Source organism: Dunckerocampus dactyliophorus, chromosome 1 (genome assembly GCF_027744805.1).
Source record: "Dunckerocampus dactyliophorus isolate RoL2022-P2 chromosome 1, RoL_Ddac_1.1, whole genome shotgun sequence".
NCBI lineage: Eukaryota > Metazoa > Chordata > Actinopteri > Syngnathiformes > Syngnathidae > Dunckerocampus > Dunckerocampus dactyliophorus.
Window position 1 is genome coordinate 31,372,444 of NC_072819.1, and position 23,699 is coordinate 31,396,142.

A 23,699-nucleotide genomic window follows, 5' to 3' on the forward strand; every position below is an offset into this window, starting at 1 on the left:
CACACTTTAAATACATCAGCAAACACAGGAGGAACCTTTGCAACCTGTTTTGAAGTTTGAAAATGATTTATATGCCAAACAACGTATTGTTATATAAATTGTAAGACGCTGCAATTCGGATATATCAGAATATGGAATTTAGGCCATATCGGCCATCGCTGATTAATAGTAAAAAATTACATCTGTTGGAAATTTGCTGAGCTCATATAATTAACAGCATCAGAAGTTGCCATGGAAAGCAGCCCTGGACCGTCAACGTCTTCTGGTTCCAGACCAGAGGTGGACCAGCGAGCACAGAGCAACACTGCCAACACACCTCGTGCAGGTAGACGCACACACACTCTATTGAAAGAATATCACTATATTACAATATTTACTTGTTCCTCTAGGTATGCAGTGTATTCCCCAAAGGGCAGCTCTGTTAAAATCAATGCTCAATTTCTTGAAGAAAGCCATCCAAGACCCTGCCTTTTCTGATGGCATCCGCCATGGTGAGTCATTTACATCCTCTTCACTGAGAGTTACAGACAAGTGTTGTCTTTACAAAATACAGCGTTACCTCATGTTTTGTTAATTTGTTTGAAAGGGTCTGACGAAAACATACATTTTTCCCATAGGAAATAGTGTAAATCCAGGAAATAGTGTAAATCCAATTAATTGGTTGCAGACAACCAAAAATTAACAAAAATACATTTTACAGAGAATAATTATAGTTTTACATGCAGAAAACAATGTGAAATAATTAAATGGATAAATTGACATTAAACATCACTTGAAGACTGAAGACTCTTGTTGGGAAGATGGTGAGGAGAGGGATGAGGGGAAGGGAAAGCGGAGGGAATCCACACAAACAAGTTCTTCCCAACATCGTCTAATCACTTGATCTGTTTCTTTAACACCTTTACCCCTTTGGCAACATTTTATATTCCTTGATTTTTTTTTTCTTTGCCAGGATGGAACTTGTTGATGCGCCATACAGTTTGTGTAACATTCTCATTTGAGTGTGCCAATTGAATTACAGGATACCATAGTATTTGTGAGATTAGGTGTTGTATGTGTGATCCAACATGGCTGAATAAACAAGCAAGGCTGGGAGTAGTTCGTCCAATTGTTATTTGACGTGCCAAAAATACAGTGGCAGGCGGTACATTTGGTACTTGGGCCTTCAGTGGGCCGGCAAGATTTTTATTCACCAGATACCGTGCGAGCCAGTCTCAAAAACCAGTACAAAAATGATAGTAAATATGCTCCACGGCAGGGTTTCACACCAGTCGTCAGTATAGAGCAACAGCCTCTCTAGCGATACGACATACAGGCGTTCAGAGAGGAGGGAACTCCAGCACATTAAGATAACTACGGCCACCGTGAGATTGCAGTCACACACAGTATTTTACCCCGATAGTAAGTCCCTTTATCTTCGGAGTCATAGTCACGAATATGCCAGACTTACAGTACATTACTGTTAATAACTTGGCGTTGGTGATGAATTTTCATCGTTGTACTGGTGCTTGTAAATTTGGTGACCAGCATAAATAGAACCGCTCGATGATTAAAGGTTCAGACAACACCAAACATCTACTGTGCAATGCAACATAATCTGAAGCAGTGCTTCAATCTATATTTATCTAATAACATGACAAACGTTTAGGTAAAATTAATCCACTCACCAGAGAGTTCTCTTCAGTCAGCCATTGTAGATGTAACTTAGCATGCAGAACAGTTTAGCTCTGATCAACCAATCAGGACAGGGGGCCTGCAAGCTGGCTTTTACGCAAATCAGAAGTATGGTTTGCTTAAAAAACAAAAAAAACAGCCCCATTGCTAATTGCCCTGGGCCTTAAGGCCCTGGGCAGATTACAAAAGTATGGCACATCTGGAAGCACTGCAGCCAAGAAACGTGCTACAAAATGACGATGATAGACTGTTGGGAATAAATTTATATAATTTAATAGAACAAATACTACAGTTTAAGTTTGATATGTAGGTCAGTGCTTCTGGTAATTGTTAGGCCAGCCAAGAAGGCCTTGCCGGCTCTGAGTGCACACCACTGGTGAAACATATTTTACACACAATTTTGTACAATAACCAAGACTGTGTACGAGAACCGAGGCAAAATTTTGTAAATTTGTCAAATTAAAGCATTGGAAAACCGAGGTTTGACTGTATATGAAGTCTAAGGAAAAAGTTTGTTGGTTGCTTATATCTGTCACTGTAATTTTGTGTTTACAAGTAATGGATGGATCCTTGCCTACCTCACTCAAGCACATCATCAGTAATGCAGAATATTATGGACCCTCACTGTTCCTTCTTGGTAAGTTCATGTTCAAACTTCAATCTATTTTAAAACCTCTAAGAAAGGTAATTGTATCTGTTTCCAATTTACTGCTTGCTGTGACAACAACAATAATATTTTTTTCCCTCTTGTTCTTTTGGGTTTGTAGCAACCGAGGTTGTGACGGTGTTTGTGTTCCAGGAGCCATCTCTGCTTTCCTCCCTGCAGGATAACGGTCTCACTGATGTTATGCTTCATGCACTTCTCATCAAAGATGTGAGTTTACAGCAGTTCTAAACAGCTGCATTTTTAAAAAGATGACAGATGTGGTGTATACCTCCTCTAACCCTAAGTAAGTAGGGTTATGTCTGGCGATTATTGAAATTGCAGGGCAGCAGAGGTCATATTCGTATTTTTGTTTGGTCAGTATTTGCAGTAGTAGTATATTTTTATTCATTGCCGTCAATAATGACATCACACTTGACTACAGTACTTGTGTCTGTGACTGTGTTCTAATTTACTATGTTTTTTTAAATGTATTCTTTTATCCAGGTTCCTGCCACACGTGAGGTCTTAGGGTCTCTTCCTAATGTGTTCAGTGCCCTCTGCCTGAATGCCAGAGGCCTCCACTCCTTTGTTCAGTGTCAGCCCTTTGAGCGCCTCTTCAAAGTGCTCTTGTCTCCTGACTATTTACCTGCCATGCGACGTCGACGCAGTTCCGACCCACTGGGTGAGTTGGTCTGTATGCTGTGGAGTGTTTCCAATGCGTTCAATTATTTGTGGCGACTGCCACAAATACATTTGGGTCCATCTGTTCACCTTAGATCAAACACATTATAATGGAACTGTCTGTAAGAAGCTACAGACCTTAACCCTCGAGTCATGAGTGTGGATACAATCAGAGATGGGAAATATATGTAGCCTGTCGTTGCAACTCTGTACAGTAGGCGGCGGTATGTATTGTAACGCTGCTTCTTAACACCCCATACGCAGAGAATGCCAGAGAGTAAGACCGAGCAGAAGGTAACCGTGTTGCCACCTTAGTGACTAGTAGTAAGACCCCTCTAGATACTGTTTGCGATGAGCGAGAAATGTAGTGAAGCGACTTTTGGAGAGACTGACATGAAAGCACGTATCGCTCTTCTCAACGAGCAGCGGATGCTGGTGTGGGCCCTTTCCCTGTTTGATATTTAAAACAAAAAACAACAAAAAAGTGACAGACGAAAGTTCACTTGTCATTCTAAATATATTTGTTTTGCTTTTACTCATTTTTGTAGCGTCATTACAATCACATGCAAATTTCTTATGGACAATTATGCACATTCAGCAATGACGTGTCAATTGCCCTCCACTGCCACTGCGGTGTGTTTTAGATGCCTTTATATGCTTGAGTTAGTGATGCATTTGATGTCCACCTTCAGGTGACACTGCATCCAATTTGGGAAGTGCTGTAGATGAGCTAATGAGACACCAACCAACTTTGAAGACAGATGCCACTACTGCAATTATTAAGGTAATATCAAGCATCCTTTCTTGTATCACCCTGTGGTTTGACAAGCTAATTAAACATTTATTGTTGTGGTAGTTACTAGAGGAAATCTGCAATTTGGGTCGAGCCCCTGAGTACGTCTGCCAGAAACCGTCTATCCAGAAAGCTGATGGTACCGTGGCTGTACCACCAGCACGATCCAGCCATGCTGCTGAAGAAGCTTCAAGTGAGGATGAAGAGGAAGAAGAGGCCCTCCATACGTTTAGCCAGCAGCAGGGGGAACCAGAGAGCAACAGACAGTCAGTGCCACTTGAACTGTATGACACTGGGTTTATATCACAATTGGGCAACAGCTTTTTATAGACATTTTTTGTAATGATTTGCTCAATTTCAGTTTGTATTCATGTTTTTTTTTAGTCATTTAAATTGTGTCCCTTCTTTCAGGGTGGTAGGCACTGAGGAGCGGATACCTATTCCTCTGATGGATTATATTTTGAATGTGGTGGGTGTTGAGTCTTAAGCATAATTCCAAGTTTCTTTTTCAGCTGTAAAACAGAGTTCACTTATTTGCGACGCTTGTTTTCCAGATGAAGTTTGTGGAATCCATACTTAGCAACAATACCACAGATGATCACTGTCAGGAGTTTGTGAACCAGAAGGGCCTGCTACCTCTGGTCTCTATTCTGGGCCTGCCCAACCTGCCCATAGACTTTCCCACTTCAGCTGCCTGCCAAGCTGTTGCTGGTGTATGCAAGTCCATTTTGGTGAGCATCAGGAACAGTCTCCAACAATTTAACTATATTTCACTTGGCATTCTCTGAGCATACTTCCTGCTGCTGCCTCCCATTCTTTTAGACTCTCTCACATGAGCCTAAGGTACTTCAGGAGGGACTGTGCCAACTGGACACTATTCTAACGTCTCTTGAGGCCCTACATCGACCAATTGAGGTGCCCGGTGGATCTGTTCTTCTGAGAGAACTGGCTAATGCTGGACATGTTACGGATGCCACGTTGTCGGCTCGTGCCACGCCACTGCTACATGCACTTACTGCAGCACATGCCTACATCCTAATGTTTGTCCACACTTGCCGAGTAGGACAGGTAAGTAGAGATTTTAGAGTGTATTTCATTATTAGCTTTTTACTCCTATACTGGTAAAGTTACAAAACTCTATTGTCAGTTTACTCAGCTCTGTTTAGGCTGCAGCAGATAGCCAAGAACGATGTCTGATTTTCACTTGATCAGTAATGTTCTGAAATTCATATGTCGAAATGTGTCTTTTCTATCTTTGAGCAGAGTGAGATCAGGGCAATCTCAGTTAATCAGTGGGGCTCCCAGTTGGGCTTGAGTGTTCTCAACAAACTGAGTCAGCTCTACTGTTCACTTGTATGGGAGAGTACTGTTCTGCTCTCCCTTTGCACGCCTAACAGGTATAATTTCAGTTAATGATCCCTTTTATTTGAACAGTGTAATACATTGTTATCCTCCCAACACTTGATCCCCCCCCCAGTCTACCTCCAGGCTGTGAGTTTGGGCAAGCTGACATGCAGAAATTGTTACCCAAAGAGGAGAAACCGTCTGGTAGTACTTCAACTACAGCAACCTCTGGCTCAAGGAGAACTGGTAATATATTCATTTAATTCCAATACCTAAATCAGGTTCTTCTATGTATCTTAGGAAGACCCTTCAACCATGTCATCCTCGTTGTGTGCTTTTGTCAAGCAGATTCAGAGGCGGGGCCTGTAGAGTCTTCTTCTGGCGGACTATTGGAAGGCATGGGTTTAGATGGGGATAGCTTGGCTCCCATGGAGACGGATGAACCCGCTTCAACAGACCCTAAAGCCAAGTCCAAGCTCACCCCAGCAATGGCCACACGCATTAAACAGATTAAACCCCTCCTCTCTGGTGAGCTGATTTTTATGATATCAAGTATTACATCTGCTGAACTTTAATGTCTCACTTAAACACCGTTGTCCTTCAGCATCATCTCGACTAGGGAGGGCTCTTGCTGAGCTTTTTGGCCTACTGGTCAAGTTGTGTGTCGGCTCACCAGTGCGCCAACGCCGCTCCCACCATGCCACAAGCACAGGCACTACGCCCACGCCTGCTGCCCGAGCCACTGCTTCTGCCCTCACCAAGCTCCTCACCAAGGGTCTGAGTTGGCTTCCCCCACCGTACACACCCACCCCTCGCTTCAGGTAAGAAGAATATTTTTCAACTGGTCATGTGTAGCTTTCAAATATGGGTATGAGTATTTCATACATTAGTGTTGGTGTGGCCTCCCATCTTGCAGGCTCACTTTCTTTATCTGCTCTGTGGGCTTCACGTCACCTATGTTGTTTGATGAAAGGAAGTACCCCTACCACCTCATGCTGCAGAAGTTTTTTTGCTCTGGTGGGCATGATGCCTTATTTGAGTAAGTAATTTTTGTTTAAATTGTCTTTATAGATAGGGGTGTCATGAAACAGTTCACAAGATGAGATGATACACGAGATTGGGTCTATTATTTTAACATTACTTTTAAGAGAAGTACAATGAAAAAATGACAATACCACCCACCGAAACAAAGAGACTGTATGACTGACAAAACGGCTCACTCCGTTCATGCCATTGTTCTGTGGAACAAACGCACCCCATTGCTGAAACCAATACACAGAGTGAATTCTCTACCTGCCTGTGTAGAGGTGGGAGACGAGAAAAACAGACACACATGCACATGGCGATTGTTGAGGCCGGCAAAATTAGCGAGTTAATTTTCATTTATTGTGTGATTAATTTATTCTTTTATCGTCCCAGGTCTAGTGCCCACGAGACAGTTTTTTTGATGAACCAGAAATCTTGTCATATTTTAATCTCACGAGATCTTGTGACACCCCTAGTTTTACATACAATGTTAATTTATTGTGTTGTCAAATAAAATGTGGATTTCATTGGTTGTTTTACATTTGTGTAGGACATTCAACTGGGCCCTGTCAATGGGTGGAAAGGTTCCTGTGTCTGAGGGTCTGGAGCATACTGAGCTGCCAGATGGGACAGGGGAGTTCCTGGATGCTTGGTTGATGCTGGTCGAGAAAATGGTGAATCCAAGCACTGTGCTGGACTCCCCACACTCCCTGCCAGCTAAAATGCCTGGGGTGACTCCAACCATGCCCCAGTTCAGTGCCCTTCGGTTCCTCATAGTTACCCAGAAGGTGAGTTGTGATATCAGATATGGGTCACTTGAAATGTAATGTAAATAGACAAAGAAAAATTGATAGACACACTAAATTAGAATTGGACACTGCAGTAAGAAGCCATTATGCTTATGTAACTGTAAAATTTCTTCTTGCTCTCGCATGTACAGGCTGCATTCAATTGTATCCGCAGTCTGTGGAACAGGAAGCCACTGAAGGTTTACGGAGGCAGGATGGCTGAATCCATGCTGGCCATCCTTTGCCACATTTTGCGGGGGGAGCCAGTCATCCAGGAGCGCCTGGCCAAAGAGAGAGAGGGGACAATGCGTCCAGATGACGAGGGGGCTCCGTCCGGTTCTCTGGCACCAAGTGGGGCCCCTGGATTATCTACATCCAGCGGGGAGACACCAGCAGCCACTGGAACAACTTCTGGAGGGCCGGCTGGAGGATCAGCTGAAGATGCGACTAATTCCACTACACGCCGTGATCCCCAGGTTAACCAGGCTCAGCTTACACAGGTTGGTTATATATATATATATTACTTGAAGTACTTACCGTATTTTCACGAGCCTTACACAGGTTGGTTATATATATATATATATATATATTACTTGAAGTATTGGTTATATATATATATTACTTGAAAGGTTGGTTACTTGAAGTATTGGTTATATATATATATATTACTTGAAGTACTTACCGTATTTTCACGACCATAAAGCCCACCGTGTTAAAAGGCGCAGTCTCAGCTACAAGTGCTATTTTTGTATTTAACACATACACAAGGTGCACCGTGCTATTGGGCGTAGGTATGCATGGTAACACATACCGACTTAACAAGCCCACTTGAAATCAGGATGGTCATCACTCAACACAACAGTCTAAGTCATGGTGCACAGCTAAAAACATCACACAGCAACGCAAACACAGACAAGACATTACCTCTATTTTTGCAGAACAATAACTAACAACTATGTAGCTCAAACATGTAACTTTAAGAGTATTTGTACCAAAACACAACCGCAAAGCACGCTGGGGAACAGGAAGTGCTCCCCAGCGACGCACCAAAACACTACCGCAAAGCACGCCGGGGAACGACGCGACAATACGCTAGCATGCTTGCTATTGTATGTTTTTAAAAAGCCAGCGAGAGCAAAACTGAGTTGGGTTGTACTTTATTGAAGTATTTAACAATGTACTCACGTTATTTTTGATAAATCCTAATTCACAAATCCATCAAAGTCCTCATCTTTTATATCCCAAATGAAGAGCGGGGCAAGTTCTCCATCAAACACGCCAGGTTCCCTGTCGTCTTTGTCAGTCGGTCTCGTTGCCGTGCGGCGCCTCAGAAATGATGCTGGCTTTTGTGAAAGCTCGAACAGTGGATCAGACACGTTAGCCCAAGCATCCACAATCCATTAGTGAAGCTGTGTTCGCTAGCTGTCATCCATCACTCCCACGCCGCTCGCAACGTAACTTTAAACGCCGTGTTTACATCCATTCACAAATTGTGGCGAAACTAGCACGGCGCTGCATTCCAGTGTTACTGAAGCGTGTTCGCTAGCTGTCATCCATCGCTCCCACGCCGCTCGCAATGTAACTTTAAACGCCATGTTTACATCCATTCACAAATTGTGCCGAAACTAGCACGGCGCTGCATTCCAGTGTTTGCTAGCTGTCATCTATCGCTCCCACGGCGCTCGCAACGTAACTTTAAACGCCGTGTTTACACCGATGTCCAGCGGTTGGAGTTCCCTCGTCAAGCCTCCCGGAATTATGTTAAGCTCCAGGTTCATTTGTGGTGACGCGTGTGAAAAAACATCCGGTTTCTTTCCGTACACGTCACTCAGCCATTTTCTCCTTCCAGCCGCTTTGGTCCGGCTGGACACTTTTCTTTAGGCAGCGTCAGCGTCTACCACAGGTAGCAATTTCTGTCCATTACCATGGCAACCAAGCACAATAGTAAAAGCCGACTTCTCGTGTCGCGTTGTGTGTATCGCTACCGTGCTGGTCTGCTCTACAGTGTAGTTCACCAGGATGTGGAAAGTGAGCGGCACGTCGTCCATGTTGGTGATGTAGTTGGATGGATAGATGGCGCCATTTCATAATAAAAATATACTTATATAACTACTGGGGCGTGCCTTTAGCGTCCTCAGTCACGTCCACCTTTCCTTTCCTCTATACAAGCAGCGTGTCGGCAGGCTCCCAGTCAGTCGAGCGGAGCGCTCATAAAAGTCACGCAGCAACACTTACAGGTTTTGGAACTCGGTACACACATACGGCGCTCCGCATTATAAGGCGCCCCGCCCATTTTGGACAAAATTTAAGACTTTTTAAGTGCGCCTTGTGGTCGTGAAAATACGTTACTAGCTATTGCTATCTTGGTCACCATATAAATAAAAAGGTTGTGTGTTACGAAAGAATGCGTTGGTTTGAAAATGTAATGGAAGATAACCCTTGAGTCTACAAAGTCAAAATGTATGTACTTTGCAGTATAACCTTGTATTAATATTAGGGCTGTCATAAATAAGCGTTAACAGCGGCAACTAATTTATTTAATTATGTTAAAATTCTTTAGCGTAATTAACGCATGCACACCATATCAAGCCACCCGTCTCTATCCACAAATGGCAAAAACAACATCCAAAGAAGGCCTCACTTGCCTCAGTTAAGGTCAGTGTTCATGACTCCACCATAAGAAAGACACTGCGCAAAAAGCAGCCTGCATGACAGAGTTCCAATATGAAAACCACGCTTAAAAAAAGTAGTTTAGTTCTGTTTTAGGACTAGGTGGATCAATCCCCAATGAACATAGACAACTGGGGCATGAATGTTAACGATGTATGCATCAGTTATCTCAAAGCTGTGGTGATATGGTTTGGTGACTTTGTGGTTGGGGGTGGGTTTCACACTTCCTTGGGGTCGTCAGGTTGGCACCCTCCTTAATAGGTGTTTCGATGATGGCCCACGACACCTCCGAAGAGCTCATTGGCAACACCTGCTGTCCCAGGTGTGTCCCCTCTGCTTTCAACCCTCCTGATGTTACTTTGTGGCCCAGGAGATATCTCGCCTCTTTACCCAGAGCCACCGACTAGCTTCCTATGCTGCTCCTGAGAGGGCTTTGATGGTTTGGCATTGGGCTTGACCTCGAATTCACAGATCATTGAGCACCCTGATTGTAGACTTGCCCGTGAAGCCTCTGCATCCGACTTCCTTTTCGCAAACCTTGACTCTCCATCCTCGTTTTTCAGCTCTGTGTACTTGAGGGTCTTGCGTTTGAAGGCCTCCTTAACAGCGTCCTCCTAGGGAAGAGTGAGCTCAATGATGTAAACTCTGAAGTGTGGAGGACCAGAGCACGAGGTCTGGTCTGAGGTTTGTTATGGCAATCTCAGATGGAGAACAGAGCTTATGGTTCAGGTCTGCCACCAACTTCCAGTCGCATGCCCCACCGAGCTGGCTGATGTCCGTGTTGTGTGGACTTCAGTAGGTGTTGCACCTTCTCTGATGAACGCCCTTACAGATGTTGAATGGAGTGGTAGAGGAGGAGGCAGCGCATTGATCTTCGTGCGTCTGGTCTCCAGAGTAGCTGCAAGGCACTTGAGGACATGGTAATGTTGCCAGGCGTAGCGGCCTTGTAACAGACTTGTCGTGCAGCCAACCAGAATGTGTTTCAGGTTGGCTAGAGATGGACAGAGGGGGCATGTTGGATCTTCTCCACACCATTGGTTGAGGTTAGAGGGTGTCAGCAAAACATTGTGCGTGGTCCGTAGGATGAACAGCCTTTGCACATCTCACTACCTGCTCCTGCCGCCGCACCTCCTTGACGACCAGACATCGGCGCTGAGCTGGAGAACATTAAGGCTCATCTCAATTTTGCCAGAAAACATCTTGATGATGCCCAAGATCTTTGGGAAAATACTCTGTGGTCTGACAAGACAAAAGTTAAACTTTTTGGAGGGTATGTGTCCCATGACAGCTGGCGTAAAAGTAATGCCGTGTTTCAGAAAAAGAACATCATACCAACAGTAAAATATGGTGGTGGTAGTGTGATGGTCTGGGGCTGTTTTGCTGCTTCAGGACCTGGAAGACTTGCTGTGATAAATGGAACCATGAATTCTGCTGTTAACCAAAAAATCCTGAAGGAGAATGTCCGGCCATCTGTTGGTGACCTCAAGCCACAGAAATGGAGGCAGTTGCAGTAGGATCCGCGGCAGAAAATACAGTACTAATAGTGGAGGAGGCAGCAGTATGTGTTCCACAGCGGATGAAAACCGCTCGCTTCGCTTCTGCGCAACACTGTGGAACACATACACAACAATGGACGTGCAGTGATACGACGGGAGAGAAAGTAATGCTTAGCGATTGTGAGGTCTTGATTTTTTCGAGGAGGCGTTTTTGTGATGCAAATGTAAAATACCAGAATACTACGTATGACTTGTCTTTCAATAGTTTTTTACTAATAGGCCATAGTCAACCGAGAAACAGCGATCATTGAACTGCAAAGTGGCGAGGGACGATCGTAGTTCAATTTTAGAAATACTTTTGCCCCTTCTGAACAATTTTTTTTTTATACAAACACTATTTGTATTTCAGCTGATGGATATGGGTTTCTCAAGAGAGCATGCCATGGAGGCCCTATTGAACACCAGTACCATGGAGCAGGCCACAGAATATCTTCTTACGCACCCTCCTCCTCTCCTAGGGGGAGCAGTGAGGGTAAGGCTTTCCAACATAATGTACACTTTGTCCTCTTATGAAATCATCATCACTCAAGCTAGCGCTACTACTTCTCTTATCCTTTTTTTGTCTAGGACCTCTCTATGTCTGAAGAGGACCAGATGATGAGGGCCATTGCTATGTCACTTGGGCAGGAGGTCAGTATGGAGCAGCGTTCCGACTCTCCTGAGGTGCGTTCTTGCTGCATTCAAAAGCAAATTTCTGCCTTGGACCTTCTGTTGCTGGAGGAAAGGTCACAAATGAATAACTTTTAGATGAGTTGTTATCTCTGCCTCAGGAAGCAGCACGTCGGCGTGAGGAAGAGGATAGGAGAGCTAGGGAACGAGCAGAGGAGGAGGAGGCCCGCTGCCTGGAGCGCTTCATGGAGGCTGAACCCCTGGATCCCAAGGAGCTTCATGCCTTCACGGACTCCATGCTTCCTGGCTGCTTCCACCTTCTGGATGAGCTGCCTGACACAGTGTACCGGCTCTGTGACCTGCTGATGACTGCAATCAAAAGGAGTGGCCCTGAGTACAGAGATCTTATTCTTGGCCAGGTTGTCCACCAGGTCTGTCATTTCAAGCTTGATGTTTTCTTATCCAGAATATCGGCATAAATGGGGTTGTGGTTTGGAATCTGTATTTTATACTTGCGTAAAAACTAGCCATTAAAAGGCTCAAACCTCCATAGGTTGGTCCTGTTCCATTTTAAGTGTAAGCATGCTGTTGTAGGTGTGGGAAGCAGCAGATGTCTTGATCAAGGCAGCTGTGCCTCTGACCACCAGCGACACAAAGACAGTGTCTGAATGGACAAAACAGATGGCCACACTGCCTCAGGCCTCCAAGCTGGCAACTCGAATTCTACTGCTCACATTGCTGTTTGAGGTAACTAAATTGTTTTTACAGCAGACCAATGGTTTGTGTGCACTAAGCAAAGCTATTTTTTGTTTTGTTTTCTGTGAAGGAACTGAAGCTGGTGTCTGCCAGAGTTGTAGAGAACAGTGGCATTCTGGATTTGCTGATTAAGCTACTTGAGGTGGTACAGCCATGTCTCCAAGCAGCCAAAGAACAGAAAGACATACAGACACCAAAGTGAGTTTGGCTTCACTCCTCTCCTGTTTGTGATGCAAAAAAACAACTGAAAAACCAGTGGTGATTCTTTACACCAATGCTGATTCTTGACCATATTTTTTGACATTTACTATTCACTGTCTGCAGGTGGATTACACCAGTGTTGTTGATCATTGACTTCTATGAGAAAATGGCGGTGTCGTCAAAGCGTAGAGCACAGATGAACAAGGTAAATGTCAACTTGATAAATGGATGAGTTTTTATAATTTTGGGTTTTATGCAGTTGTTTCAGAATAAACTGCAATGTTGTACCAATAATACCTTTTGTGAATTCTCTTAAGTATCTCCAGCCTAATGGGAATAACTGGAGATGGTTCGATGACCGCTCTGGCCGTTGGTGCAGTTACAGCGCCTCCAACAATAGTACTATCGATTCTGCATGGAGGGCTGGCGAGAGCAGTGTCCGCTTCACAGCTGGACGCAGAAGATACACAGTTCAGTTTAACACTATGGTGCAGGTATACACAAGCACACATTATAGAAGAAAATCAAGGATGCCCTTTTTATTTGGCTTTGTATTGGTTATAATTACAACTATATTGATGCAGGTGAATGAAGAGACTGGTAACCGAAGACCCGTGATGTTGACTGTTCAGAGAGTACCACGGTTGCTCAAGCCTGCCAAGACAGGAAGTGTAACAGACTTGGAGAGAGAAGAGGGGGACAGGTGTAAAGCAGAAGAAACTCAGACTAATATAGACTCTAGGTCAGCAGTGGAAATGAGTACTCCCAAGGATGCGTCCAGCCAACTAAAGGAGATAACCTCTGGCCCCACATCTTCACAAGAGTCTGACTCCTCACAAGGCTCAGATATTGTTGTAAATGGCCTAACAGAGGACATGACCACTGTTCTCATCCGTGCTTGTGTCAGCATGATCAGTGTCCCTGTGGATCCAGACACCCTCCACGCTACACTGCGTCTCTGTTTGCGACTGACACGAAATCACCAATATGCCATGATGTTCGCTGATCTGAAGAGCACTCGAATGATTCTTGGGCTGACACAGACCTCTGGATTCAATGGCTTCACACCTCTTGTTACTCTGCTATTTAGACACATAATAGAAGATCCTGCTACTCTTCGGCACACTATGGAAAAGGTTTGAGTCACTATTTGGTTTAAACACCCCTCAGAAGAAAAATATTGTTTTAGTTGATTCAAAAAAGTATTCTCTGCATTAATTTTACAAATGCAGCTAAATTATGTGAGTATCCATAAATTGAGTTCCTCTATCTGTTGCTACAGGTTGTGAGATCTGCAGTGACTAGTGGAGCAGGTAGCACCACATCAGGTGTGGTGTCAGGCAGCCTTGGGTCAAGGGAAATAAATTATATCCTGCGTGTCCTGGGCCCTGCTGCATGCCGTAACCCTGAGTGCTTTGCTGAAACTGCCAGCAATTGTGTCCGCATTGCCCTGCCGGCACCCCGTGGAGCTGGCACAGGTGAATAATTTTCGTTGTAGTTTTCGATTTTGCAACCCTGCATTCATTTAATTAGTTTTGTTTATTTCCATAGCCTCTGATGACGAGTTTGAAAATCTTCGAATTAAGGGGCCCAATGCTGTGCAGCTGGTGAAAACAACTCCTCTGAAATTGTCTCCATTACCGTCTATTCCTGAAACAATCAAGGAGGTCATATACGACATGCTCAATGCCTTGGCTGCTTACCATGCGCCAGAAGAACGTACAATAATTTTTTTTTTTATTATTATTTCATTGTCATTTTACTTTCATAGTTGAACATTTTGATTGTCTGTTAAAGCTGAGCGCCCTGAAGAACGTGTGGCAGCTGTACCCGGTGGTCAAGACCTGTGCCAGATGTTACAGGATGTCGGTGATGATGTTTACCAACAGTACCGTCTTACCCGACAGGGCAGTGACTTTGACTCCCAATCTGCGTTCCATATCAATGTGAGCTTGATAGAGAAGTCCTTTGTGAAAATATGTAGCATTTAAAATAGCTTTAACGCCATGGCAAATAACATGGGTGTCTTTTTTTTTTTTCTTAGGCTCAAGTTTTTGCTGCTGATGGAGCTGTGGCTGAGTCATCCCAATCGGGCACGCCACAAGGAGAAGGTGAGAGAGGATTTATTTTATTTGTCAAACAAAGCAGTCTTTAATAATCATACAGATCTTTGACTATTCAGTTGTAATTTCACTATGCAATAAAAACTTGAATAAAATGTGAGTCTTTAATACATGAACTTTACCAGCCTCCACACCTGAAGAGATGCGAGAAGAAAAGAAAGAGCAGGAGGGAGATAAGAGCAGCAGCTCAGAGGAGGCTAAAGCCGCAAAGGTAAAGGCGAGCAAACCTTTAATGCCTACCTCCACCATCCTGAGACTGCTGGCTGAACTGGTGCGCTCCTATGTTGGCATTGCCACACTAATTGCCTCTTACTGCTACACTGCTGGACAGTCTGATCTTATTAAAGAGGTGGGTGCAAAGCTCTGTTGATTTTAATCCATGTTTTATATCGTCTTTCCATTAAAAACTTCAACTTTCTTTTCTTCACCTGTTACATCTTGATCCTAACAGGATTGCAGCGTACTAGCCTTTGTGCTGGACCACTTGTTGCCTCACACCCAGAATGCAGAAGGCAAAGACACCCCGGCCTTGGCCCGTCTTTTTCTTGCTAGCCTAGCAGCTGCAGGCACTGGCACCGATGCCCAGGTGGCTCTGGTTAATGAGGTGAAGGCTGCCCTTAGTCGGGCTTTAGGAATGACAGAAGGTGCTGAAAAACATGCCAGGTAAGCAGGATTAGCGACAAGAACACTTGGGTGATTACAGCCCTTGATTGGTGTTGCAAACTTCCAATGTTGATTTGTCTCACAGGCTTCAGGCAGTGATGTGCATCATCAGCACTATCATGGAGTCATGCCCCTCCACATCCAGTTTCTATAGCACAGCAGCAGCCAAGACGCAACACAATGGCATGAATAATATCATAAGACTTTTTCTCAAGAAAGGACTGGTTAACGATTTAGCCCGTGTGCCTCACAGCTTGGATTTGTCCAGGTATGTATAGGTAATAAATGGTGGCTTCACAGAGACAACAGTCTATAGCAACAGTTTTGTAGTTCTACAGTATCTCAAAGTCAAAATAGCCTTTGTAGAATGTTTTAATATACTGTAAATAGAAAATTGTTTTTGAAAATAATCATAATTTGTAATATATAAGTATATGTAAGTAATACTTGTTCTATTCCTATTCTATTGGTTAAGCCCCAACATGGCCAATACAGTGAATGCTGCCCTCAAGCCCCTAGAAACCCTGTCCCGCATTGTTAACCAGCCCAGCAGTTTGTTTGGTGGTAAAGGAGGCTCCAGCAAGAACAAGGCTGAGCATGACTCAGTGGGCACAACAAGGGATAGCAACAGCAACACTCAGGATCAAGGTAAATGCATGTAACCCAGAAGTTGTTGGTTTGGTTCACTGAATACTTGCAACAGATCCATTTGGGAGATAGCTGAAACTGAAACTTAGTCGACTATCATTTATTCCCATGTGTCCAGCTGCTGCACAATGTTAATGTGTTGAGTGAAAAATGTTATCACTAGATCTAGTGTTTATAAAGGTAATTATTATAATAATTTTGTGATCTTGGACATCTATTCTAGGAGAATCTGGTGAGGCAGAGCCAGTGGAGGGCAGCCACAGAGTGCAGGGAGCAGATAGTGACTTGATGGATGGAGAAACAGAGGGTGATTCGGTGGTCATTGCTGGGCAACCAGAGGTTCTCAGTACACAAGCTATGCAGGTGATTAGGATTATTTTGCCAGGGTATTTATATGGTATGTTCTGTGTATAATCAGTTATTGGACATAGCTTTACAATATGCACTCTTTCTGCACACTATGGCTGGCACATTGAATTTATTTTTTCATGTGAATGAAGGTCGAGAATGAGTTAGTGGATCTGATTGATGAACTTCTTGAGAGAGATGGTGGTGCAGTCAACAGCACAATTATTGGTATGTAGGTTTGCATTAATTTGTGAGGGGAAAAATGTATTAAGAAGGAAACAAATCCCTCTGACAACTGTTATCTTTCAGTGGGACGAAGTGGTGAGGATGAATCACAAGAGGATGTGTTGATGGATGAGGCCCCTTCCAATATCAGCCAGGCATCCACTCTTCAGGCTAACAGAGAAGGTTAGTATAAAGACAAAACAAAACACTTTAAAGAGCATGTTGCTTGTTTTTAGAAATTTTGAGAAATTGAGAATTTTTTGTTTATGTAAACTACTAAATATAGTTTGTCGTGGTTTAAGTTTTTAGCCTATTTCTTTATCCTTATATGACTAGACTCAATGAATATCCTGGAACCAGAAGATGAGGAGCACACGCAAGAAGAAGATTCTAGTGGCAGCAATGATGATGAAGACAGCCAAGATGAAGAGGAGGAAGAGGAAGAAGAGGAGGAGGAGGACCAGGTGTGGGTCGATAGCTGATGTTCACTCAACTAGTATTTATTAGCTTAAAACTCATGGCTGGCATCTGTCAAGGATGATGAGGAAGGCGATGAGGATGATGATGACGAAGGTTCTGAGATGGAGTTGGACGAGGATTTCCCTGACATCAACACTTCTCCTCACATCCGCTTCGAAAGGTTTGACAGGGATGATGACCTGATCATCGAGTTTGACAACATGTTTTCCAACAATGGTAAGCAACCCAACCCGTTTTCACTTAAACAACTTGTAATGTAGCATCTGAACTGCCATTTAAGCATTGAACATCTCAGATGGGTTAGTTAACAATAGGCCTGTCACAATAACAGTTTTTTTCCATTAATGTAATATATGGTATATAATGTGAGTACACCGTATCAAAAGCAATACACTTTAATTTCTCAAGAGTATTTAAGATTGTAATTGGAATGTCAAGAGCTTTTTAAATAAAATAAACATAATAAATTAAAACAAGACCAAAAAATCCAATGATAATAAAATGGACTCTCTCTTATCAAATATTGCACTTAACTAAAATAAAAACTAAAATAAAAATGTCTCTTTTAAGGGAAAAAATACTCCCAATAAAAAACACAAGAATAAATAAAATGTCAAGTCTCTTAACAAAATTGCACTTGAATAAATAATGAATATTAGGTATTATTCCTTAGCAGGAACACTTTAGCAAACGACACTGAGTGCGCACCATTTTACAAATAATATAGACTTTGTTTATATTTACTTTGCTGACCAAATGCTTCAGTAAGCGTTGACTGTTGTGGCAAAGGCTCTGCTGCACCTCCAGTGGCAGTTTTTTTTTTTTTTTTTCCTCCCTAGTTGGTAAAACTGGACAGGATGATTGTTTGAGGTGCACATGCAAGTCAGTAGTATTCCCCTTCTTCTTTGCCACTATTTTCCAACAAATCCAACATATTGTCTCGTTGGTGTTTATGGCCACACATTCCCACACCGGGGGCTGTGGCATTCTGCTTAGAAACCTTCGCTTTTGTGCCTTCATTCATATTTGCATTTGCTCACTTTCAGGCTGCAGCACTCTCGTGTGCGCTCACTAGCAGCCCTGCACACTGGGACAAAGAGACTGAGTAACTCACAGGAGGCTTCACTCGCTGCGTTCATTCCACGATAGAACCAATGCGCCCAGGCGTTGACAGTTGCAAAGAGTGAATCCTCTTATCTAGCTATATGGTAGAGCGTACAGGAAAACCAAACCGGCATGTACATGTCAGCATATCGAGCCCAGCAAAATTGAGTTTGTTTTTATTTATTGTGCGATTAGTTGATTTATTGATTGAGACAGGCCTAGTTAACAGGAACATTTGAAGCTACATTTGTTGCTTTTAATTAATTTAGGTTTTTGCAGAGCTGTTCCCCAATGTCTTAACTATGTTTTCTGTTCTTCCATCAGCTGACATCCCTCCCTCCCCTGGCAACATCCCTAGCTCCCACCCACTGATGGTGCGTCATGCTGACCACGGTTCCCTCACCTTAGGTGTAGCAGGCACAAGCAGCCGTCTGGCACAAGGCATGGGTCGCAGCCAGCGGACGCTTCGCCAGCTCACTGCCAACAGCGGGCACACCATCCATGTCCACTACCCTGGAAACCGCCAGCCTAATCCTCCACTCATTCTTCAAAGGCAAGCGCATGGTTATTGTATGTCTTTTTTTTTTTTTTTTTTTTTTTTTTTTACAAAGCCTTTCTATCAGAACAATAACTTTTTTACATTTGATTTATTGGCCCCCAAGGGGAAATTCGTCTTCACTGACTGTACATTACAGAAACAACATTACAAAGAAAACAAAGCACATCGCATACCACAACATACAATCGACATAACAGTAACGACAACAACAGCAGTACAGTAACAGCCCAGACAGACAGATCAGCGGGGCCTGCTATTCAGGGCAGCTATGGCTGCCAGGATCAGGCTTTTGCCATGACAGGCCCTCCTGAACTTAATTGTTCTGTATCTTCGCCCTGAAGGTAGTGGGATGAGTTATTAGTGCAGTGGGTGAGTGATATATACCGATTGATTTTAGCACCTTTCTTTGTGAGTTTGGCCTGGTTGGTGACAGAAAGCATAGTATGTTAACATGTAGAACATTACAGAAGGATGCATTGAATGATTCTTTGATAGAGTAACAAGAGGAGGTGGGGTGCAACATAAATAGGTCCTTTAAGTTTGCAAATGGCTGATGGTGTACTGATCAAAGGTTAATTTTATTGTCCAGTTATTCCCAGATATTTAAGAGTGTCTACTGTCTCAACTGTTTGGGCGTTAATGGTGGTGGGGGGCTCGGGTGAGCTTTTGTTTTATTGACGTTAACTTGGAGAGGGTTGTCCATGCACCATTTTGTGAAATGTAAAACTGTTATGATAGTCCAGGTTGGATTGGTTGTTAGAAGTGCAAGAATGGCTGTGTTGTCTTGAGTATTTCAGATATGTTGTGGTGGGTGAGATGCTGAGGTAGTGCTTCTGAAATAGTGGGTCTCAGGGGTTGCCAACACGTCGCTATTGAGCTACTAGTCTATCTTTGGGAGTTTGCCGGTCGATCGCAAGAACATTTGAAAAAGATGTATTAGCACATCAGTGCCCTCACCTCCTGGAGAGTTACCAACAGGAATGCATATTGTCCACTGAACACACCCATACGCCTCGCTGCTATCCAGGCAGCAACCCGCAAGCCCCTGCAAGGAGCCCAGTCCCCAAAACCCGTCCGGAGTTACACTAGTACACTGGCTCGCCTTGTACACCCACTCGGCCTCGTGCTAGCAAAAAGGTCGAGCAATAGAGGGAGGGAGTGACAGAACGCATGCAGCGATGTGCCCAAAATCTGCCGTTTCTTCCTCAAAGTTAACTCCATAGACATGCACACGCTCGTTAAGGGCTGACAGTTGTAGCACTCCTCCAGCCCATCTCTCCTCAGTCTGCATTGTTCCCCCACTACACTGAGCCAACAAGCCAAATAAGGGTTGTGGTTTGCTCTTAAAGCCGACGTCACAAGCCCAACCCCGACCAAGTGCCACAAAAGTAGGGGTGTGGGGTGCCCAAAGTGTGGCTCAGGGTCCATCTGCGGCTTGGGGCTAATTTGTCATTGCATCACTGCAGAAACAAAATAAAATTTAAAAACAGCAAAAATGATAAAAAAAATACAGCAAAAGGTAGAATGAATATCTATATATATGTGTATAAATGTACAGTATGTATATGTGGGTGTGTGTGTAAGAATGTGCCGTATTTTCATGACCGTAAGGCGCACTTAAGTCTTAAATTTTGCCTTATGTGTGTACCGAGTTCCAAAATCCGTATGTGTTGCTGTGTGACACAAGCGCTTATGAGTGCTCCGCTCGACAGACTGGGAGCGTCTCCTGCCGACACGCTGCTTATATATAGGAAAGGTGGACGTGACTGAGGATGCTAAAGGCACGCCCCCAGTAGATATATAGGTTTATTTTATGAAACGACGCCATCCATCCATCCGGGCAAGGACTACCGTGGCCCAGCAACATCCAGCGAATTACAAGGAAAGCTGGCCATCTTCCGCTCCTACAGCAGTAAAAATATTGCAGACAAACACATCCAGCCCAACTACATCACCAAAATGGACGACGTGCCGCTCACTTTCGACATCACGGTGAACCGCACAGAAGTCTGCTTTTACTGTTGTGCTTGGTTGCCATGGTAATGGACAAACTGCCACCTGTGGTGATTTTTAAGAGGAAGACGCTGCCTAAAGAAAAGTTTCCAGCCGGAGTCATCGTTAAGACCAATCAAAAGCGCTGGAAGGACGACAAGAAAGTGGCTGAGTGACGTGTACGGAAAGTTTTTTCCCCACGTGTCACCGTCCCTGTTTAAAAAAACCAAGTGCAGCAAATTATCTTGGAGCTTGCCACCATTCCGGGGGGGCTTGACGAAGGAACTCCAACCGCTGGACATCGGTGTAAACACGGCGTTTGAAGTGAAGTTGTGAGCGGCGTGGGAGCGATGGATGACAGCTAGCGAACGCAGCTTCACTAAGACTAGGAGGCAGCACCGGGCTAGTTACGCCACAATTTGCGATTGGATTGTGGATGCTTGGGCTAACGTGTCTGTAGTTGGGTGATGGCATCCTCCGACCATTGGGGGACACTGTGGCACTGAGGTACATATGTGGCGTTGGAGCTCCTGTTTGTGCAGCGGAAGTAAACAGATGACGTTGTGGTGCATATGAACGGGCACGAAAAACATTGGTGATGTACCCCTAGCAAAAATCCAAGATATTTCCCCTTCTTGGAGAGCTATAGCAGATCAGCCATAGGATTGTGAGGGAAAACGGCAATCACCTTGTAGCTTGTTGTCATGGCTGATCAGTCTGATTTAACCCAAATATAACATTTACACTTTACACACGCACACACTTTACACCCGCACATTGAATCCAGAGAAACAGTTCAGTCAGTGCTGTCGCAGCAAAGCGTGCGCCATGTGGCATTTTGGTTTATTACCAATCTTAACTTTGAAATTTTCCACCACTTAAAAACATTTAGGTTGTTGGGCCCCAGTGCTGCAGCAGACATTTTGCAGCTGTCCAGCTCCCTGCCTCTGCAATCTCGTGGTCGAGCTCGTCTTTTGGTTGGAAATGAGGATGTTCACATTATTGCTCGTTCGGATGACGAATTACTCGATGACTTTTTCCATGAGCAGAGCAGCACAGGGGGTCAAGCAGGTGACAATACCCAATCCTTTGTTGTCGTAATAAGGTATTTTAGTTTAGCATTGTTTCACTTAAAAAAAACATTTTTTGTCATGTTTGGGCCCTGTTTCTCTAGGCACCCTCTCTAGCATTCCCACTGCCTTAACTAGATGGACAGATGAGTGTAAAGTGCTGGATGCTGAAAGTATGCACGACTGTGTAGCAGGTAAGGGATGAACACGCATAACACATTAGTGTCCACACTCATTTGACTAGAATTGTGCCATTGTGCGCATCATATTTTGCTACAGGTCGAGAGTGGAAAATAATTTGAACCAACTGTTCAAATTTGCATCAAGACTCAGCTCTCAACAGACTCAGCTTCTGTTTAATAATAAATATAATAACAGCAGAACAAGTTTATGCACTGTTGCATACTATGCTGTCTGGTGCATTGTTTTTGATTGCATTATTCTTTGGCCTTAGCTGAGGTCTATACTCAACCTTGGTGACAGATGGAGTACAGTCATCCCTCGTTTATCACGGTTAATTGGTCCCAGACCCCACCGCGATAAGTGAATTTCTGCGATTCAATATTAATAAATGGAACATTTTTGTCGTTAGAGCATAGAAAACCTGTTTGACTTTCTAAATACAATCTTTACCATTATTAGAGCACTGTAGACTTCAGGGTTTGCATTGCAAAACTGTTAATTTAATGGCAAAGTTGTGTCTAAAAAGTCTAAAATGTCAAGCCTCCTTTTGTTACCTCATCTATTTAGGTCAATAGTACTGTATGACGAGTACAACATTTAGTACTGTTTGACACAACCTAAATCAACCTAATTTGATGCCTGTATTAGAGTAACACGAATACATGGGAAATGAATTGTTAAATTTTTTCTTTTATTTTTTTCAAAATAACACAATTAACAAAATAACAGTTTAAATATTTCTGTTATAGAAATTTGTCCTGTATAAACAGTATAAATTCAGAATCCAGGGTTATGATAGCACAGGTGTATTTCAGCTACTTATAGAGAGGTGAGCTATTTGTGTTTTATGTGACTGCCATCATTTAAATTGCACTTTATTTACAAAGCACATTTCCACTCAATGTGCTCACTTGTCATTAAATAAAGGTGCCATGTTTGAATAGAAAACAAAAAATACTAAGAGGTGAAGCAAATATCCTTTGGTCAACTACTCAACATCAGCTGGTGAGCTACTGCTAGTTTACAAGCTACGTGTTGGAGACCTCTGTGATAGTGTCACTATCTTAAAGCTGGATACACAAAGTGTTTATGTTGAACTAGACACACAGTGTTTTGAAGACAATCTATAAGTATTATAATAACAAGACAGCAAGATTAAGTGACTTTAAAGAAGTATGTTAGCATGAACGTGATAGCCATTTGTAGCTCGCCCTTTGGACAAAAACAAGCTAGCTAGCTCCTGCCAGAGCGGCAGTGAGAGCTGCCAGAAAGTTGAATGAGATTGAAACACGAGCGATCACACACGCTGGCTTAGCATGTGACGAGCTGCCATCAATTGACACATTTTACAGACAATTTTCCATTGTCACGGTAATATGGAACAAAGTGAACATAAGACCAAGACCGGTTGCGTACTTGTATCTGGTCACATGCGTAAGTGCCAGCAGGGCAGACAGGAGATTCCGGTGCATGTTTATCCAAATAAAGCGCAGTGAAACATGATATTTTAAATTGTTTTCAAACTAATTGTGGTCAATATGTGCTTAAATAATAAGCTAT

General features: G+C 43.5%; 1 protein-coding gene across 17 annotated transcripts in view; it reads left to right on the forward strand.

Moving 5' to 3' along the window:
* The window catches only part of huwe1 (HECT, UBA and WWE domain containing E3 ubiquitin protein ligase 1), a 61,373-nt gene that overhangs the window by 19,761 nt on the left and 17,913 nt on the right, over positions 1-23,699 (forward strand). For 14 of the 17 annotated variants that reach the window (XM_054771205.1, XM_054771283.1, XM_054771190.1 and 11 more), the window contains 41 exons: positions 218-325; positions 390-491; positions 2,231-2,311; positions 2,442-2,548; positions 2,825-3,002; positions 3,694-3,785; positions 3,858-4,078; positions 4,206-4,263; positions 4,349-4,525; positions 4,617-4,862; positions 5,058-5,191; positions 5,272-5,384; positions 5,487-5,666; positions 5,743-5,959; positions 6,055-6,177; positions 6,715-6,952; positions 7,105-7,452; positions 11,528-11,650; positions 11,746-11,841; positions 11,949-12,218; positions 12,382-12,534; positions 12,614-12,741; positions 12,868-12,949; positions 13,062-13,238; positions 13,329-13,880; positions 14,027-14,222; positions 14,296-14,463; positions 14,542-14,690; positions 14,789-14,855; positions 14,993-15,216; positions 15,319-15,530; positions 15,616-15,798; positions 16,006-16,178; positions 16,402-16,541; positions 16,679-16,754; positions 16,836-16,934; positions 17,088-17,215; positions 17,288-17,447; positions 18,660-18,888; positions 21,779-21,957; positions 22,061-22,150. In XM_054771205.1, the coding sequence (XP_054627180.1) occupies positions 218-325; positions 390-491; positions 2,231-2,311; positions 2,442-2,548; positions 2,825-3,002; positions 3,694-3,785; positions 3,858-4,078; positions 4,206-4,263; positions 4,349-4,525; positions 4,617-4,862; positions 5,058-5,191; positions 5,272-5,384; positions 5,487-5,666; positions 5,743-5,959; positions 6,055-6,177; positions 6,715-6,952; positions 7,105-7,452; positions 11,528-11,650; positions 11,746-11,841; positions 11,949-12,218; positions 12,382-12,534; positions 12,614-12,741; positions 12,868-12,949; positions 13,062-13,238; positions 13,329-13,880; positions 14,027-14,222; positions 14,296-14,463; positions 14,542-14,690; positions 14,789-14,855; positions 14,993-15,216; positions 15,319-15,530; positions 15,616-15,798; positions 16,006-16,178; positions 16,402-16,541; positions 16,679-16,754; positions 16,836-16,934; positions 17,088-17,215; positions 17,288-17,447; positions 18,660-18,888; positions 21,779-21,957; positions 22,061-22,150 (6,777 nt within the window). The remainder of the gene's footprint in view (positions 1-217; positions 326-389; positions 492-2,230; positions 2,312-2,441; positions 2,549-2,824; positions 3,003-3,693; positions 3,786-3,857; positions 4,079-4,205; positions 4,264-4,348; positions 4,526-4,616; positions 4,863-5,057; positions 5,192-5,271; positions 5,385-5,486; positions 5,667-5,742; positions 5,960-6,054; positions 6,178-6,714; positions 6,953-7,104; positions 7,453-11,527; positions 11,651-11,745; positions 11,842-11,948; positions 12,219-12,381; positions 12,535-12,613; positions 12,742-12,867; positions 12,950-13,061; positions 13,239-13,328; positions 13,881-14,026; positions 14,223-14,295; positions 14,464-14,541; positions 14,691-14,788; positions 14,856-14,992; positions 15,217-15,318; positions 15,531-15,615; positions 15,799-16,005; positions 16,179-16,401; positions 16,542-16,678; positions 16,755-16,835; positions 16,935-17,087; positions 17,216-17,287; positions 17,448-18,659; positions 18,889-21,778; positions 21,958-22,060; positions 22,151-23,699) is intronic. The other 3 variants (XM_054771299.1, XM_054771323.1, XM_054771308.1) reach the window with 2 other exon arrangements.